This window comes from Artemia franciscana, chromosome 20, assembly GCF_032884065.1.
Source record: "Artemia franciscana chromosome 20, ASM3288406v1, whole genome shotgun sequence".
Taxonomy (NCBI): domain Eukaryota; kingdom Metazoa; phylum Arthropoda; class Branchiopoda; order Anostraca; family Artemiidae; genus Artemia; species Artemia franciscana.
Genome location: NC_088882.1, coordinates 18380524 through 18400205, shown reverse-complemented (window position 1 = coordinate 18400205; position 19682 = coordinate 18380524). Strand labels below are relative to the sequence as shown.

The 19682-nt window shown below is 35.6% G+C and overlaps 1 protein-coding gene across 3 annotated transcripts in view; it reads left to right on the top strand.

Annotated features, from left to right (window-relative positions):
* The window catches only part of LOC136039837 (serine/threonine-protein phosphatase PGAM5, mitochondrial-like), a gene marked incomplete at its 5' end in the record, with an annotated part of 46346 nt that continues 26664 nt past the window's right edge, over positions 1-19682 (top strand). For all 3 annotated transcript variants that reach the window (XM_065723754.1, XM_065723755.1, XM_065723753.1), the window contains 2 exon segments: positions 1-88; positions 12836-13002. In XM_065723754.1, coding sequence (XP_065579826.1) covers positions 1-88; positions 12836-13002 — 255 coding nt within the window.

Below are 19682 nucleotides of genomic sequence, written 5' to 3'. Positions count from 1 at the left end.
CTGCGTTTGCTGGAGCTAAAACAACAAACCAAAGTTTCTCTGCTGAGGAGGCCAGTCCATCAGTAAAATGGGACTTCAATTGGGACAGGTTTGTGGAATAAAACTTAACGAAACTTTGGGGATGGGTCTACAGGCTAAAGCATATTCTGAGAAGGTATTTTAAAGTACACATTTCAACTCCTTCCTCTAGAGGGCCCTGAAATTTGCCTACATGACAGGTCTATACCTATTGAAATTTTAGCAAAACAACATTTTACCTGAATTTTCAGTTACCAGCTGCTTTTTCTCTGCATTTGTTTCTGAAAATGCAATTCCTGTCTTTTGAGTAGAATTCTGAACCATATCAATGTTTTTTTTTTCAAAATTTAGGAAATGTATTTGCATATTGCAAGGTTTCACTTCTATAACACACATATCTTAAAGGTCAGGACCTTTTAGAGAGAGGGGGGTACGTACTTCAAAATACCTTCCCAGGACATACTTTAGCCCGTAGAACCATCCCTGAAATTTTCATTTTCCTTACCTAACCCCTTTCCAAGATAGCAAGAAGTCACTAAACTAGAATTTTACCATCCAATGGGCATGGCTTCAATGACTGAATGGTCAGATGTTGGTGTGAGGAAACATTTCTGATGTCAATGATCAAGGGTCATATAATTGATAAACTGTATTTTTTAACGTAACATGTTAGTATATTCAACCCTAATTTAAAACTTGGTAAAGAAAAGTCTTTGTTGTTGAAATCTTAAGTAGACAACAAAATATAATGATAGCTAAGATAATAAATAAAATATTATTCTGAACTTTCACAGAGACTTTTGAAAGGGAAAGAAGTTTTGGGACAATAGAACTTCACCTAGAATTTTAGACTTAGTTTAACTGCTAGGAAAATCCTTACAGCTGAGTTATAGAAGTCATTCAAATGAAAAATGAGAGGATAAATGTTTTATTCAGGGATTCTAGGAATTTACCTCCAGAAAAAAACCTGCCAAAATTATACCCCATGGAAAATATACAGGAAATTATTTCAAAAAATTTACTTCCCACTGAAAATTCTCTCTGACAATCTCCCCCCCCCCCTGCAGAAACCTCCCCTGCAAAAAATGTCTTTATGTGTCCCAATAGCAAATACTATCTGTAACCAATGGGCAAATTACAAAGCTTAAAAAGGCACTTAAACTTCTACAATGGGGTACACTGACTGTTTTGTAGTTAGAGAAGAAAGGAGGAATCAGATTAATACAGAATTGGTTCTAACAAGAGACAAGGGGAAATTGGAGGAAGAAATTGATGTATAATCCCCAGGGCTGTAGTGAGGTTTTTTTGGCGGTGGGGGCTATAAAGGAGTGGTACAAAAGAAACTCTGAAAAACATCTCAAAAATATCCCCTACATATCAAAACTCTCTTGTGACTCCTGGGAATATTTCTCGTCTACACTGTTATTATAAAAGTAAAGAGTAACATTAAGCCCCAAAAATGATCAGAATTTATACTTATAGGAGAGGGAGTGCCCCTTCCTTTTCCACACCTCATGGTCATAGAAACTTTGGACGGTGCTCATTAGGTCAGAAATCAAGAGTTCAAGTACTTTTTAAGTAATTCAAAGTGATTGGAAACCAACCAGGTATGGGGGGGGGATTTCTGAAAGATTTTATACAAGAGGCATTTTCTGACAGGGGAGGGGGGGGGGGTACATGCTGGTCACTGTATTTAGGAAGTTAAAATAGCAAACAAGTTATTTTTTGCAAAATCTGGGTGAAATCAAAACTTAGTTTTGAGACATTATGAACATTTTCTTTCATGCTGAACTTTTGGAGTATTTCTGGGAATTTGAGATGCATAGATTTTTTCTGTTTGCTTTCCCTTCTCAATCTTTTCATACCATTTGTATAAAAATTTTGTTTTCTATTTTTTTCCTTTTATTTTCTTATTGCTAGTATGTACAAGCCCAGCTTCACAGTTAAAGGGCAACAAAGTTCACTCTCAGTTTCTTTTATCATTTCTTTTTAATTCTGGAACAAATCTTAAAAATTCAAGAAATTTTCAGGGAGATAAAATAGAATTTTGGTGGGAAAATCATTGATACAAATAATAATTACCAATAATAATAATAATAATAATCATAGTAATATCAAATAATAATCATTGATACAGATAATGAATGGAGCACTAGAAACTGGATGGGAAGGGAATTACAGCAAATGCAAGAAGTACATATACACACATAGTACAATATTATGACCACAAAAAGAAAATAAATAAAATAAAATAAATACGATAGTTATGAGATATCCTAAGAGGCCCTGCTGAGGTTGCTGACAGTGACAGCAATGCAAATCAATTTAGTAGGAAAGCATCTGAAGTTTGTGTTATTGAGCTATATAGTTTGAAGTTCTGGTAAAGCCAGTCTCCATTCCTCTAGTATGTTGGAGCTGCTTTCCATTATTGGGTTTGGCTGTGAATTTACCCAAATTATGTTCCTTAACCTGGTAGTTGGTTGAAAATTGATCAAAATGAATTTTCAGAAGCCATCTTGTTAACTCAAACAAGGGTATATAATGGAATAAAATAGCCAGTCTCCAAGCAAAAAAGACTCCTCTTAATGCAAAATTTGAAAATTTTCACTACTTCACAGCAAAGTAAAGCTTTGGAGATTAATTACTCCCTAACAAATGTGTGTGAGAGCCAAATCCGAAAAAGGTACAGGTCTTAGTCATAGTTCCCAAAACTTTATGGCATTTTGTGCCAGGAATTATTGTTCTTGGCCACTCAAAGACAAAGAAAACATGATTTGGGGATTTTAAAATTGAAACATTGGATCAATAAAAAAACTGATCAGGAATTATATATAATGGGTAGATATCTCTCTAAGATGTTTTCCAAGAGATAATAGAAAGTGCTTTCTTTCTTTGTCTTTGTAATGTATGGTCAGTGTGGCTCCATACCTTACCTAGGCCTTTTACTCATTTCATTTCTAAGCAAATAAACAAAATGAAATTCCTCAATTCTGAATTTTAAAAATCTTAGACCCTTTGCAGCACAATTTTCATTTTTTAGTTTTACCTACTTTAAATAAGTATTCAAAAGATGCAAATACAAGTGACATTACACTTTTTAGAGATTAATTTCTGCTGCCTCACAGCACTGCAAAATAGCAATGGTGGTTGGGTGATAGGGAATATATTTCAAGATTTTTTTTTTTTTTTTGTTGGAATTACTTTATCTTTAAAAACATATAGGAAAAAACTCTCAAATAAAAAGAACAATTAAATTGCATGCAAAATGAAACAAAATACAGTAGTTCTTAAATGACAAGGGTTCCTGGCAAAGAAATCAATTTATTTAGTTAATATGTATTTAATCTTAAAAGAATGTCAAACTCAAGATTTATTACAGAAAGATTTATTGCTTCCATAGATTATAACAAATGTAGACTTGTCTTTGTGCAATTTCCTACACCTTAGAATAGTTTAGCAAATTAGTAGAGATACTCAAATCATACTGCCTGCATAGATAACACGTTTTGATTTTGTAACAGCCATGTAAAATGTATCTCTTTTGTAACTGGACAATTCTCTCCCTGAACTTAGATCCTTATATATTCTGACATTAAAAAAAACATCAACAGAATAGTAAAGAAAAACAAAATTTAAACTTATTATCCAGCTGTCAAATTTACCCTCTTTCTTTTTATTGCCTTATTCACCTAAATAGGATTGACAGGTTCAAAAGTTTCATCACAGGAGCAACTTATCAAATAGTTTGCGAAAAAAAACTGGAAGTAAGCAGTGACTTGGACCTTATTCACCAAAAACTAAAAATGGAATTCTCATGACAATTGTTATACTGGCAATATTGACTTGTTATGCTGATTCTAAATATATAAAATTCTTTCAGTTTATTGTTACCCACCTAAAACCAAAAATCTGAGAAAATTTCTCTAATTTTTGAACAAAGGGGAAACAACCCTAAAACAGCAAGCAATCACATTGAAAATTACTTTATTAGATACATCGTGTCAGAGAACCCTACGATAGAGGTTTCAAGCTCCAATCTTCTAAATGTGGAGTTTCACTTTTTTTTCTTTTTTTTTTGAAGAAACATTTTTGAGGAATGTTTATTTGTTTTTGTTTTTTTTCCTGGTGTTTGTATCAAACCGAAGGTGCAAGATAATTGGGTGGTAGCTTGTTTAAACATAAATTTAAAGCTCTTTTTTAAGTAACCATACAGATTGGGCCAGGGGAAAGTCTTGTTTTCTGCCATTTTAGAGCACCAAACTGCAACTTTACCCTAAAGAGGACAAATTTGCTATCAATTTAAAATTCTGAGGAGATAATTAATTTAAAAATATCAATAACTATATTTTAGGCTTGCCAGTTGTAAAAGAGGTAATGTCACACATTGGCATTACTGGATTCAAACCAGTTGATTTGCTTTATTTGTAATAAAATTAGGCTACGTTTGGTGATTGTAATTGCATATCAGCTATAATGAGAGGGGGCGAGTAATCGTTTAGGTTAAGGGTAGGGTAGATTCCTATAAAAGTACATTTTAATGGACAAACTGCTTACTCTTCATGAGGTTTCAGGTAAACATTGAAAGAGGTAGGGAGGGGAGTAGGAATTAATTAAAAATGTTTCTATTTACAACTCAAATGTTACATTCCCATATATACCAGCACAGAGATGGAAAAGGCAAGGCAGTTCATCATCACCCCGAAAGGAAATTTCTTTGTGATGGCAAATACTGATAGGAACTTAGTTTTCAGTATTTTTTAAATGGTAATATTTTTCTCTTTATATTAAGTACTTTAATGTATTTAAACAGATGTATGTAATGTATTTATTGAAAAAAATGCTATTGTGCAGGTTGTGATGGCTTCAGTTATGTAGAAGATCAAAAGTCTCACAAAATTTTAATCCATACAAACAATAATCCTCCTTTTCATCCAACCAAAATTCTTTAGTTGTAATATTAACAAGGGTTCTTTATCAAAATCACTATTCATCACCAATTTTAAGTATATTCAAATTTTATATAAAATTGAACTTGCAAATTTAAACGTAGAATGGTACTAATCAATTTACAATTATTGATTTACACATTGTATAAGCAATTAACCAGGGATTTAAAGGAGTGGTACTTCAAATTATATCTTGGTTAGGCCTGGATTTGATTTGGAAAACAATCAGAAACTAAATAAAAAGAGCTTTTCAACTGAAAGCATGGGACAGATTTGAATCCTATTTGAACAGATTATTCTTTATATGAAGGGACTGTCTCCTCCTTAGCTCCTTACTCTTTACTGTGAAGTTTGTCCTTTTTCCCAAATTGTTAAAGAAAATTTGCAATTGAAAAAAAAGATTTTTCAAAGCACTAAAAAGCTCTTGTTTAATGAGCAAGGTGTTGAGATGGGGGCAGTCCCTCTTATATACAGAGTAACTTGTATTTGTTTTAAGTTTTAAACTTGCTCCTTACTTTAGTTGAAAGCCTATGTCTATTCGTCTAATTACATGTCATGAAACTGTAAAGTTTTATGAATACAATACTTTTGGTAACACAGAAAAAAACGATCAATATTTCAATGATATCTGTTTGGATTTCGATGAATTATCAAGCAGTTCGTGATAACGAACTGTAAGTAAGGATTGGCCCGGCATAGCTACAAGCCTGAGAAAATTTGTCTGATTTTGAAATAGGGGGAAAGATCTCCTTGAAGTCATAAAATTTTAATGAAAATCACACCATCAGATTCAGCACATCAAATAGTCCTACTGCAGAGGTTTTAAGCTCAAGTCTGCCAAAATGTGGAATTTTGTAATTTTTGCAATAAGAAAAATCATGGATGCGTGTTTTTTTTCAGGGGTATTTGTATTGACCCAGTGGGCCTAGAACAACGGGAGAGGGCTTGTTTAAAAGAAGTAAAAGTTCTTTTGCCCTTTTTTAGTGACCAAAAACTGGAGGGCAACTAGGCCCCCTCCCACGCTACTTTTTTCCCAAAATTGTCTGATCAAAATTTGGGATTGTATTTTGTTTCAGCATAGTTGAAAGGCCCAATAACTATGTCTTTAGAGATAAAATGACCCCCTATATTCCCTGGGGAAAAGGTTTTAAGCTATAAAATTTTCCCATGTTTTTTGTTGTTGGGAAGCATGTATACATTTTTTGGGTGAGGAGGGGATGACAAATTTTCTGCTGAGAGGATTTTATACAGGAAAATTTCCCTGAAGAGGGAAGTTTCTTGAACTTCTAAGGGTAAATTTTACACTGGGTGAGTTTTCTAGGACTCCTATACGAATTTTCTTGATATGTCTTGCTTTCCCTTTACCGTTTCAATTTAACGCTTAGAGATGTTAAGGGTAATTGTCCAGGGGAAATTTTCGCCAGGACTGAATTTACCAGAGAATATTTCTGTGGAGAGAGGGATTTTTCCATGGAAGTGGAGCCAGGTGTCCTGGCGTTATTTAAAAAACGATCAGAAGTTAAATAAAAAAAAAAGGTTTTTTCAATTTGAAAGTAAGGAGTAACATTAAAACTTAGAACGAACAGAAATTATTACGTATATGAGGGGGGTTATCCCCTCCTCAAAACATTGCTCTTAACACTAAAGTTTAAATTTTGTCCCAATTTTTAAAAAATGACTCCTGGAACGCAACAGTCGTTTAATTAGAACAATAAGTAGCTTTTATGTGCTGAAAAATTGTGGCGTGAAGAGCGAGGTGTTGAAGAGAGGGCAGCCCCTTTCGTATACGTAACAATTTCTGTTCGTTTGAAGTTTTAATGTTACTCCTTACTTTCAGGTGAAAAAACCTGTTTTCCACCAAAAAAAGGGGGTAATTTCAAAAAATAAACACAAAGCCTTCTTACAAAAACTAATATAAACTCCCAGCATTCAGTTCCATTGAGCAATGCTGAAGCGTTTGACGGATGTTTTTTTAACAGTATTGACAGTTTTGAGCTTGGTTATCAAACACCAAAGCATTTAATGCCTTTAGGCTCAGTGTTTATAAAAAAGTAACGCATTATCAAAGTAGTTTGTTCAAAGTAAAACATTAAAGCTAAGATTAAGAAAATTAAATAAAAAATTGTAAAAAACTAAATCTTTTTCAAAGTGACAACTAGATAAATACAATCACTCCTGAACTATAGTGGCTTCATATATCAGCTCATGGGTACTCTTGCAATGCAAGCAAAAGTTGACGGCATATCTTTACCGAAATTGCCCCTTATTTCTGCAGTTACCGAAATTTCTGTAAATATACAAACTTTCTTATGTACTAATAACTGTACTAATTACTAATAAACAAATAAATTTTTAGGATCATCATATAAAGATGATTCTTTAATTGAATGTCATCAATAGTTGGGCTCTTATACTTTCCTTATTGACAAGGATCGTTATTTACTTACCAGTCATTACTATGAAGAATTTGTTTTTTTCTTTACTACTCCAACCAAATCATATAGACAAAAATTGTTTGTGGAAAACTGGGAAGGGGTCACTCAGTCACAAATTAGAACTTATATTTTCCTTATTAAGGGTCAAAATCTATTGGCAGGCAGCCAACAATGGGGCAATACACATTTTTTCTAGGGTTTTCCCTGTTCTGTTCTCTTTCCTTTGGTTTCCTTATAATTACGATATATTCCCAAATTTCCAGAGGGGCTAGCGGCCGATAACTTTAGCGGCCACCTTTTCAGTGGTGTTTCGCAATTGTTTTCATCGGTTGGTAGGTTCTTCATCGCAGTCTGTCAGGATTGTGGATTGGTTCTGTTACTTCAGGCAAAAGTCTTCTTTCACTATTAAGATTTTCAGTCTCTCCGCGTTTAGCTTCCTTTTTGGGGGACTGTCTCTTCCTCGCGCTCAACTTAAGGAGTATTTTTGCACCTACAAGCGTATGATCGTTTCCAGATTTTGATCCTGTGCACGACCCTCTGTAAGCTCGAGAAACGATGACAGAGGGGTGCCAACGCTGACGGATCAATATAGGATCAATTTGGGCAGCTATGGAGCCATCATTTGAGTGTCAAGCTATCCTTAGAGAGGGCTTGTGCTGGAACATGGTGTTAATTTTGGTAAGGTTATGAGATCTCGTGAACTGGAGTAGTCTATCCCCATTGGAGCACTGCTGGCCGTATGTGAATGGACCAACAATATCGCGAATATTGGGGTCTGTTGGGACAACACGCGATTTCCAATCGTCCGCTAAAATTAGGAAGTCTCTTTTGGGGCAATTATGCATTGTAATATCCATATCAGTGTAGAAGGAATCCTTATCAGTACCCATTGCTACTCTCATTGGTGTGTAGACAGTTATGATAGAGATGTTGGATAATCTTCCTTTAATCGTAGTCTGGCTATTCTAGGGTTTACTGGATCCCATGCAAAAAGAGCTTTTTTGCGCACGACGGCCTATCATAAAGCCGACTCCATGGTCACCGGAACCATCACACGCACCAGAGCTTAGGAATAAATACCAGTTGTCGGAGTCACGGACTGGTATCGTTTCTTCAGACACTCCGTCTGAAGTGTCTCGCTTCGCCGATCTCACATTCCAGCCATAAACTCGGTATTCATCCTTCTCTAGATTTATTTCACAGGGAATAGCTCGCACACTTGTCGATGTCGCCGCTATTCCTGAGAGTGGGATCGTGTCGCTTGAAACCGGGAACACCTCAGCAGGCACAACATTTCTGGGAGTATTCATTTCTTCATAGATGTTTCATGGGAATTTATTTAACCGACGGGTCCCCGCCCCCGTCGATCCCTCCTTTCTCAACACAGGCTTGGGATAGGCTATGGCGGAGTCAATAAGTAAGAGTAAGAGGAGGGGCCACATCATAGATCAGAATTATTTTCTTTTTTTTAGTTTTAATGTAATTCTTTACTTTCTTTTGATGAAACTCGTTTTCTTAATATAGCGTAAAGAGTTAGGAACTTTCTTCACAGAATGCCTAGTCATCCATAAGTAGCACACACTTATAAAGGGAAGTCAAAGATTATGAGGTAAGTCCTGGAAAAATGATTAAAAATAAAAGCACATGTCTAGGGAATAGTTTTTTAGAGTTTCTCTCGTAATTTTCGCTAATGTTCAACGTTTTGGCTTCAGAAACATATGCTTCATTTTGACTTCTAGCATTAGTCATAAGTGCAGAGGCGCAGCTAAGGGGGAGCAGAGGGAGTGGATTACCCCCCCCCCCCCCCAAGTTCCAAGGTGTTGACTATTTGTGCTGAGACTCTTTGAATTTAGCTTATTTGTCAGCATTTGTTGGCACACTCTTTATGTCCCCACCAATAAATTCAAAGCCGAAGCTGCACCCCTGAATAAGGTGAGGGATAAAAAAAAGAGATGTTCAGACAGGCCTGTCATTCTTTAGGATTTTTGCCAAGAACTTGAAAATTCAGTGTTAAGTCTGGGATCTTGGGAAAAGTAAAAGTCTTAGATTTTTTTTGAAACTTTGAATTTGTTGGTTAAGGAAAAATTTGAGGAAAGCCACCAGGAAATCTGAAATTCATGAAAACCTGCATCTCACGACATTTTTAGATTCTCATTGCCAGCTTGATTATTTTGTTCGCTCTTCTGAACACTTTCTAACAGAGTGCAATTTTTCAATGGATCGGACAAAAACTTAGAAAAGCTACTGCTTTTCCAAGTTTTTAAAAGCTCTAAATAGTTTATAGTTCTATAGAATATATAGAAACAGATTATAGCTCTAAGCGATAAACTGCCACTTAAAACTTAAAATGTTTTTTTTTCTTCATTTTTGTTGTTATTCTTGGTGCCGTTTGTCTTCTAATTGCATATATTTTTGTTCTTCGTTTTCATTCATCATTACCTCAGACACTTTTTAATACCCTTTGCATTGATAACAGGTAATTTCGTCTTGTAACACTCACTCTAGTTTTAATTTCAAGGGAAGCGCAGAAATAGTAACTGTAGTTTATATGTAACAAGGATTTTAAGAGTTTTTTGGCTATTGTTATTTATTGCTTTCATTGGTTGTGATTCTTGGTTGTGATGTTTTTTTCTGTGATTCATTTGATATTCGTTTTGATGCTTTTTGTGGCATGTCTTCTAACCTAATACTTTTTTGAGCTTCATTTTCATTCATCATTATCGAATTTAAACATTTTTCAATTCTCTTTATAAATATGCTTTTTAAAGCTCTTTGAAAATTACTTCTCATTCAAAATCAATGGTCCTTGTGTTTTAGTAGTTTTCCTAAAGAATCAAGACAAAAAGCCAAACTTAAGTGTAAAGAGTGAGGGTTGAGGAAGGTTTACCCCCCCCCCATATTCAGAATAATGTCTGTTCGTTTTGAGTTTTAATGCTGCTCCATACTTTCAGTTTAGAAAAACTTATTTAATTTCTGACATTTTTCAAATTATGCCAGGAAATCCCCTTCCCTCCCCCTGTGTAACATTTGTCCTGGAAAATTCCCTGGAAACTTTCCTCCACAATGAAAATCCTGCCCATGAAAAATCCCCATCCTCTCCCAATAAAAAATTATCTCAAAAGAATTTTTGTATATTTCCCAATAATAGATAATTTATGTGGACAAAGTGAACAAATTGCATAACTTACAGACCCTTCTTCAGGGACTACGAAGGGTCAGGTCATCGCCAAAAGCACAGTTATGGGACCTCTTTCCTATGCACAGTTAGATGAATATCTTAAAATTTTGATTTGATGTCTTTGGGGGAAAAATAGACACGGAAGGGAACTAGGTGCCCTCCAATCTTTTTGGTCACTTAAAAAAGGCACTAGAACTTTTGTACAATTAGATGACTATCTTAAAATTTTGATTTGATGTCTTTGGGGGAAAATGGGCAGAGGAAGGGGGCTAGGTGCCCTCCAATCTTTTTGGCCACTTAAAAAGGGCTCTAGAGCTGTTGATTTGATACAATCTCGTCTTGAAAAAAAAAAAACAAAACAAATAAACACACATCTGTGATCTTTCTTTTGCCAAAAAATACAAAATCCACATTTTTATAGATAGGAGCTTGATTTCTTTTAAGATCACTTGTTATGGTGGGTGGTTCCCCCTTTTTTGAAAAATCAGGCAAATTTTCTTAGGCTTGTAGCTTTTGATGAGTAACATTAAAGTTAAAGAACCTTATATATTTGGAATCAGCATAAACAGTAAATTCTTTTGATGTATTTGTTGTTACCAAAATCCTTTTTATAGAATTTCAATTACTATTGGACCACGTTGCTCCTTCCTTACAGTTTGTTACCACAAACAGCTTAATTTCTTCCTCCTTAAACCTGGCAGTTTCTTTAGGAATATGCACATTTTATACTGACCGTAAAGGAACTTAATTTTCTACAAAAGGTTAAAAGTAATTTTGCAGAACTAATTACTCAAGTTTACAGAGACAGTCTACCAATCCTTGTTGGTGTTTGGAAAGAGATAAAATTAGTCTCATCAAAACAAGAGACATTATTTTTAGTCTTTTCCTAATAGTTACTGGAATAGTTTAAAAGCTGATATATTTACTAAAACCAGAGGTATTCTTGGCGGAGGTGGGGCGGGGCAGGTGTTGTAAAAAGTTGGGGTGGGTGTCAAGCTCCCTCAGAGGGATCGTAATTGATCAAAATTTATCCTTAATTCTTCACGGAACATGTCATTTTGCTAATTTTAATGTGAGCAAAAATGAACTTTTAGAGGTTTTGCCTTCAAGGTGCTGGAATAGGTTTGAAGATCAGAATAGGTTATGCTAAGAAGCCTCAGTCACTAAGGCTAGAGATAAGTTAGATGAAAAGGTGATGTTGGGTAATGAAAAGATTGATCAGGTGGACAGCTTCACTTACCTTGGTATTATTATTAGTAAAGACGGTGGCAGCAGTTGAGATATTTAAAAATAAAATAGCCAAGGCTCAGGGTGTTTTTTCGTAGTTAAAAAAAAGTTTGAAGAATAGGAAGATAAGTCTGCAAACCAAGATTAGAATATTGGAAGCTTCAGTGAAGACAGTGGTCAAATATAGATCCGATGCATAACCGCTCCGAAAAGCGGATGAAGATTTGATAGATATTTTCCAGAGAAATTGCCTATGGATTGATCTGGGTACCCGGCTTACTGAAAGTATTTCAAATAGTTGGCTGAAAGAACAGAAGGTTGAGATGGCTAGAGCGCGTTCTGTGGATGAAGGGTGACAGATTGCCAAAGATTGTCCTTTTCGGCCAACCTTCTTGTGCTAAACGGAAAGCAGGTCGGCCAGGGTTGAGGGGAGGATGTCGTAAAGAGAGATTTAAAGGAAATGGGAACTTCCAGGTAGGGTGTAAAGAGGGGGGCTTTGAATAGATTGGAACGGAGGACGAGCGTGCGTAGCTGTGTTGGCCTCAGGCAGCTTGGTGCTGCGGTGAGTTGTTACTAGTAGTAGTAGTAGTATTTTGACTCTAGAACAAGGAAATGAACAAACATTTAAATTGTCCACTTCATAACTTTCATTTGCACAACTATTGTTATGTGTATGACCTTTTTTTGACAATTTTGCATAAATTCAATTAAAAACTACACAAAAGTTAGAAGCTCCACCCCCTCTCAGAACCGAATTACGAACATTATACCCCCTTCCTATGAGCCAACTTTCTGGGTCCATTCCTGACTGAAAATGATAGATGGTATTCGAAAAGTGACTATACATTATTGTAGGAGGCGTAACATAGATGTATTTATGTCCATGCTAAAGCGGGAGGGGATCTCCTTCTTTTGTGTAGGTCTGGACGTGTCTATGTTTCTATAAATTAGTTTTTATATGTAAGAGAATTTTTTGGAAACCCTGTGCAACCCAAGTTTCTATTATTATTGTATGCGTATTTTTTCTGCAGGAGAGACCCGAAGTTTTTGGTTAAGCCAAAAAAGAATGAAACGGATGATGATCTGGCTAACAGAATTATGGAAGTGAAACCAAAGGCCTCTAGGCATCTGTTTTTGATCAGGCATGGTCAGTATGTTGTTGGTCCAACTGACGAAGAAAGATTTCTAACTCCACTAGGTAAGATTAGCTGCTCACCAAGTATGAATAAAAAGCAAGAGTAGGTTGAATAATTTAGAACCAATTTATGGGTAATGTTATAATTCTTTTGTGCCCACGGTCTTTTTAAGGGTGATCCCGTCGACCCTATCTTAACCGCGTAATCCTCTTTTTCGGAAGTTTTCGCTCTAACTGGGTGTGTATCAAACTGGTGTTACGTGCACTTGTCACAGTATACTCTCGCTTTCTCGATCGACCAGATTCGGTGTTCCTAGCTTGCTGATTTCGAAGACCTGAAATAGCGAGAGGAAAACTAAGATAGTTAAAACTAGGCAAAGATTCTGTTTAGTCTTTAACGAAGAAAATCTAGGATATCTCTTGGTTATATATATATTGCTCAAAGAATACAATAAGAATATGCCTAGTATGATCTTTAGGCAATGGCTCAATTAAATAAGACTTGCAAACTGGTCTATCCCCAAAGTACCGCTGTGTAGGGATACCGTGTACAGTAAAGTTCACAAAGCTAAATTCTCTATTTCTCAACCTTATATAGTATTTTTCTCAATCACAATTCTTGGCATTTTTGTCAATTTCTTATCCCACATCTCGTATGATGTCCAGGAAGTTAACGTTCATCAAAATGCCCTGGCCATCTGGTATATTATATCTAATTTAGTATTCTCTTCAAATTCCAAAAATAGGATTATTAAATTTATTTATTTTAGTTGGGCTTACTTGTTACAGTAAAGTGTACGCATCTCTTTCAGAAGAAAAATCTAAAATGAAAAATGTCTCAGTGTCGACGAGTTTGCAAGATTTAATGTGTCTAAGTTAATAGCTCAGTTTCAAAAGGAATTTAAGAGCTGTTGGATAACTTTTTAGACAACACTTGTGGCTCGTGCGATAAAAAGAACAAGCACAAGCCTTCCAGGCAGGGGCGTATTTAGTATTTCCGTTCAGGCGAGGGGGGCACCAACTAAAAGCTAAAAGAAGACTATGCTACTAAAAAAAAAGATGAAATAATTTGGTCAATTAACCAAATTGAAGAGCTCTAATCTTCGTTAATTCTTGAATCAGATACAAAACGAAATAATCATTGTAAACATTCTTTATGTTTTAATCCGTCTTTATTTCCTCCTACAGTTTCTTAAAATATTATTAATGTCCACCTTGACATCACGATTGATAGTCGTGTGTGTGAGACCATTGAAACTGTTTATCCTGTCTGATTTTGCAGTTAGGATGTAAGCCACTTTAGCGTGCTAAGTGAGCGCTGTGCAGGTGCCCTGGTAACACGGAGGGTGGAGAATACAGTCAAGAGTGAATTTACAGTTTGGAAAAAGCGGTTGCTCCAGACACCAAGAGTTTCTGATACTTTATCAGGACGATGAGACTCGCATATAGACCTCCATTTGATTTTCCAGGCAGTCAGCTCAGTAAGGAGATTAGTCTTAGAGAAACAGAGATGCTTGTAGTTTTGCAGCTTCGTCAAAACCTTATCTGATACAGCATCACAATAAGACGAGAGAGCAGAAGTTTGATTTGGAATGCTGTAGCTTGGTGGTTAAGAAATCTCACCTCGAGTTATTCACTTAGCTGCTAGAAGTACAGGGAAAAGACAAAGTATTTCTAAAAAGAGAAGTGTCTGAAGAGGAGAATGACTTACAACCGCGTTTCGGTATTGAGGTGAGTGTCCCAACATTTTCAGCTGCCTGCACTGCTTTTCCATAAATAGAAGGGAAATCTGCTTCCGCTAGATCTTTTAATACAGACTTGCATAGGTCGATATGTTTAGAGCAGGCAAGCAGATCTAAATTTTTCTTCTGCAGAGAAACAGAAGTTGAAAGCAGAATCAAACTCACTTTTCCACCAAGAATCAGAGAGAAAATGAAACTTAACTCCGTTATGGTTCCTACTAACGTGGTGACTTTCGCTGTTAGACCTCAATCAGACTGGTTGTCGACAAAGCTCTCCAGTACTCTAACAATAGCAGGTAAAAAGTCCAGAAAAGTGATAACATGATCATGTTTTTCAATCCGCTGGGTGTCGCAAAAGCAAAGGAGCTGTTGCTTTTTTTTATTGTGGCAGAAAGGATGACAGCATAGACGCTAATGAATCAGTTTTTGGGGGAGGAGGAAAAAACTTCTATCAAGTATCCATATGACATTTGAATTATGTCCAGTCTGAAGGCCTTCACCAGGGCAAGGTTTAAATAATGCAAAACACAAAATGTGTAAAATAACAATGGGATACTTCTTTCCTATTTTTGCTTGAATGCCCTTGGACAAACCGGACATGTTACTACATCCATCAAAGCTAATTCCAACTAGCTTGCTCATGTCTAATCCAAACCCTAAGCACAGTTTAATGATCTGCTTTTCAAGCCCTAAGCCAGTCAAGTTGTGTGCGGTGTTGAAGCACAAAAATCTTTCTTCTATTCGATGATCATTATAGAAACAGATGACAAGGACAATTGTTCCTTTGAAGTAACATCACTCGTCTCATTGGCCCTTACCAGAAACGGATTCGCATTTTTTGCTCCATTCAAAATTTTGCCCCGATTGACATTGCCTACACTATTGATGATATCGTTCTGCACTAGACGATATACATATTTCATATTTCTAACTGATGATTCGAAGTGTTCTCCTAATTTTACCTTCACAGCTACATTGTCAGCAGGCCTTAGGAGAAAGGCCTTGGTTCAAAAACCGGGAAGACGAGCCAATGCCTCAGAACATAAGGGACAAAAAACGCAACTATTGTTGTCCAACAATCCGTTCTTGTGTGCCTTGACTCAACGACAATCTTCTTCCCCTAAGAAGGATGCATGGCATATATTGTAGGTGAAGTCAAGCAACAATCGTGTGAGCTGTTTTTTTTTGTTTTTTTTTTCTCAGTTTGAGCCATGAGACTAGAAACTGATAAAGCAGCCACCATAACTCTAGTTCTTGTATCTGTCTTCATTTCAGCTCACCTTTCCCAAGAAACTTAAATAACCCTCCACTTTCTAAATATTTACAGTTTCTGAAAACAAAGATCTGTTAGACAATCAATATATTAATTTTCTAAAACTATGCTCCAGTGTGCAGTATCCCTTTTCCAATAGAGTTACCGACTTACAGCGGCTGCTTTATAACTAAAATAAGTTTTAAGAATTCCTGAACTTCTCTAAAGTATTAAAAAAAGTTATTGTATTGTTAAGTGAAATAGGGCATTTCAACCGTTGTTGAGGTTTTTATGTTGGCAAACAAGGTTAACAATATGTGTAGGTCTTTACTCAATTGAAAACTGACCTGGATGATTAGCGTCAGTGCAATCCTGTCATAGGACTAATCGGTTTCATTCTATATGTCCAATCTTTCTTGAGCATTTAGAAGCGTGAAAAAAAAAGGATGTATAAAGCTGCAAAAAAGGTAATTGTTTAAGAGCCCATTGAAGTGGAATGGTTTTGCCAGGAATGAGTTCAGACGAGTACCTTCTACCCTTGCCTCAACAACTGGAACAGTATGAGTCAAAGCAACATATTCATCACTTACAGGAACTTTTTGAAAAAAAGTGATAAAGAGATAGTTGACAGTTTCGTTTCGCCATTATGATATCTGTCAATATGTTTTCTTTTTTAAATGTCTCTAAGTCGTTATTTTTAAAATATCACTGAACTGCGTCAAGTCAAATGCTAACAACAAAGCTTACGAAGCTTTAAACCTGATCAAACGTAATCACAATAAGTATGAAATAAGGGTTGCCAGAGCCTCCAGCAAAATGATTGAATGATCAAGGGAAATAAAAACTCTTGGCTAAGGATATGAGAAAGATCTCGGAAGTGTAGGATCTAGGCAGATATATAAAAGCAAAAAAAACTACAAAACATCCAATATATTATTGAAGTATAAAACAAAAGATCAAGGAGACTGCTGAGAGCGAGAAATTAATCTCTTTAAAAAATCTTTGGAAATTCCCGGGGGTGTCTAAATACACCACTGCTTTCAGGGACTAATTTCCCCGGAAGGCTATATACTCAAGTTACATATTGCTACATGATTTTTTTCTTCTATACATTCCTATCTAAAAGGTAGCCAGCATGAGCGAAGTCATTGTGAGTTAATATTGTTGCCCCAATTTGGAAGGGATGGTTACAGTTACCTATTCAAAATTCTTTTTAAGAGACTAAGAAGTTTTTACCTTATGTTAACCCCCGGAAACTTCATTTTTGTTGGAAAAAATAACTCTCAGTTTTCCAGAACAAGGTGATCTATGTAAAACGGGTGATCTATGTATATCTTTTTTTTTAGACCAGGGCACTTCGTATAGAAGGACGTGTCGTAGAATCTTCAAAAGCGGCTCAAAAGCCAAGACTGAAAACAAATTAAATTAAAACGTTTTCATTTTTTACTTTAAAAGCCAAGGCTGAAAACAAAATATGTTTCTAGTGTTTTTACTTTTTTTACTTTCATAAATGAAAAAATATCAAAACTTTAAGGAATAAATGTCCGTAAGTATGTTAAACTGACTATCCACGGTCATTTGTCATTTTTTTTTTTCAGTAAAGTGCAAATCATGTTCTGATCTTGAGAAGGGATGGGGGTTGTCAGCCCTACTCATGTTAATATTTGCTCGTTTTGAGTTTGACTCGGTCATTTATTGTAATTTCTGTTGGGAATTGGAAGATTATTTGACTTTATTTTTGCTCATTTATGGCTTAATGGAGCTCTTTGCTTTTCTTTGAAAAAACTTTTGTCGAAAAAGTTTTTTTTTTAATTAGTTGTGTAATAGACACAGTTGTAGCAGTAGTAAATAACTCAGTGACACGAAAATCCATGAAACATCTGGATTAGAATTGTTTGTAATGAATAAGATAAATCTGTTCAGGTGTTAAATCGGTACAAAGATAGTAAGAGGGCTAAAATTTAATATAAGCAATTTAAAGTTTGGCTTGCCATTTTCTGTTTGTATAACCTTGTGTATTGAAGTTGAAACTTGGTAGATGGAAAGACAATGTGTTTAAATAACTAAGTCAATTAAATATCGACTTATACCCACATTACTGCCATCTTAGGTATTTGCAGTCGTGTTAAGACACAAGTTCTTCGGCCCTCCCTGGTATAATGATCTGAAAGACGGTCAAGTGTCCAGGTGCTTGTCCAGCTGCACTGGTTCGCTAGAACCAGTGTATCTGGATCTGCCCACTGCTAAAACCTGAATGATGTCTGATGGAGTAGTAATGCCATTGGGAATTCGCGTGAAATAACTTTGTATTTTTCTCGCTGAAAACCATTAGCAATAGGCTAACTATATTTCAAAGGATATATTTCAATAGAACCTATATTTCAAAGGATATATGGGGTTGTGCCAAAAAAGCTTTCCATTCATACCAAGAGTTTGATAACGTTCTTGCTTTAACGTTCTGGCCTTAGGGAAGTCAAGGGTGGGGCATTGTTACCGCTCATATCTAGCCATCATGTCCAATTCAGCTCATCAGTTAAATTGGACTGATCCCTTGACTGTTTCTCATGCTGACTGGAACTTGGAAGTAATTTCAGTGTTTCGATGAGGGGGGGAGTAAGAGTGTCCTCGTCTGGGGATATTGGATATCCTTCAGGGGAAACAGCGGTTTTCGGTAGGTCTCCCCGGAAATTTTGCGAAAAATACAAGCCTAAACGTGTTTTAAGCTGTCTGAAAACGTCTTGCTGGAAAATTATTTTATAATGGGTACCGAACACCAGAAGTTAAAAAACTAAAAGTGGCGCAAGTTGTTCGCCTCTGAATCTAAGCAAATTCAGTCCCAGATTTTGCATACAAGTCCAGTGGAAATTGTCCGTCACGCATCAACTCAAAATCAATCCAATGCTTTCATACCTTAGTTCTATGACTATCTACCTTAGTTGTGCCCTAGGAATGACACTGATTTTAATGATTCTAATTCAATTCACTAATTCAATGACACTGATTTAATTTGATTTTAATTCAAATTAATTAAAATCAACTAATTAAAAACCGAAAAAATTAATTAAATGAAAATCCAATCATTAAAATTCTTAAAAGAAAAAGATATTTAACATTATAAGAAAATAAACTGCAAAAGCTAATTTAAAAATTTGATTTATGTTCTTGTATATAGGGGAAGATTAGCTCTTGCCACTGAGAAGTTGCCACTTGCCACAGACACAATGGAAAAAATGTCTAAATCTTGACACGCTTTCCAAATGTAATGGTTGCTATCATTACTCAGCCTTCTCCTCCAACGTTCTTGCCAAGTATGATGGGTGGTATAGAGAATTGCAAACCCACTCTAAAAAAAAAAATGGGTCGGGTATAGTACTAAATAACATGCTTATCTATTGTTTTTCATTGCTGATAAAATCACTGCGTCTCTGTTGAACGGACATTTTATTCGTATCATCATGACATTGTGAAAGAATGAAAACAATTGGATAAATATATTGTTTGAAAATGGTCGCGCCACAGTAGCTACCCTTATGTTTAGAAATAGTATTGAATGGGGAATCAAAATGACATTCCTGTTTTGTTATTATAGTGTGTTCTTCATAAGAAAAATTTTTATGCATGATTACCAAAGAAAATCATATAAGACATATATACTCCTTTGGTAATTAGGCTACCATCATGAGTGGGGAAGTTTTTTAGTACTGAAGGTGAATATAGCAATTTAAATCTTTAAAATTTACTTGGACAAC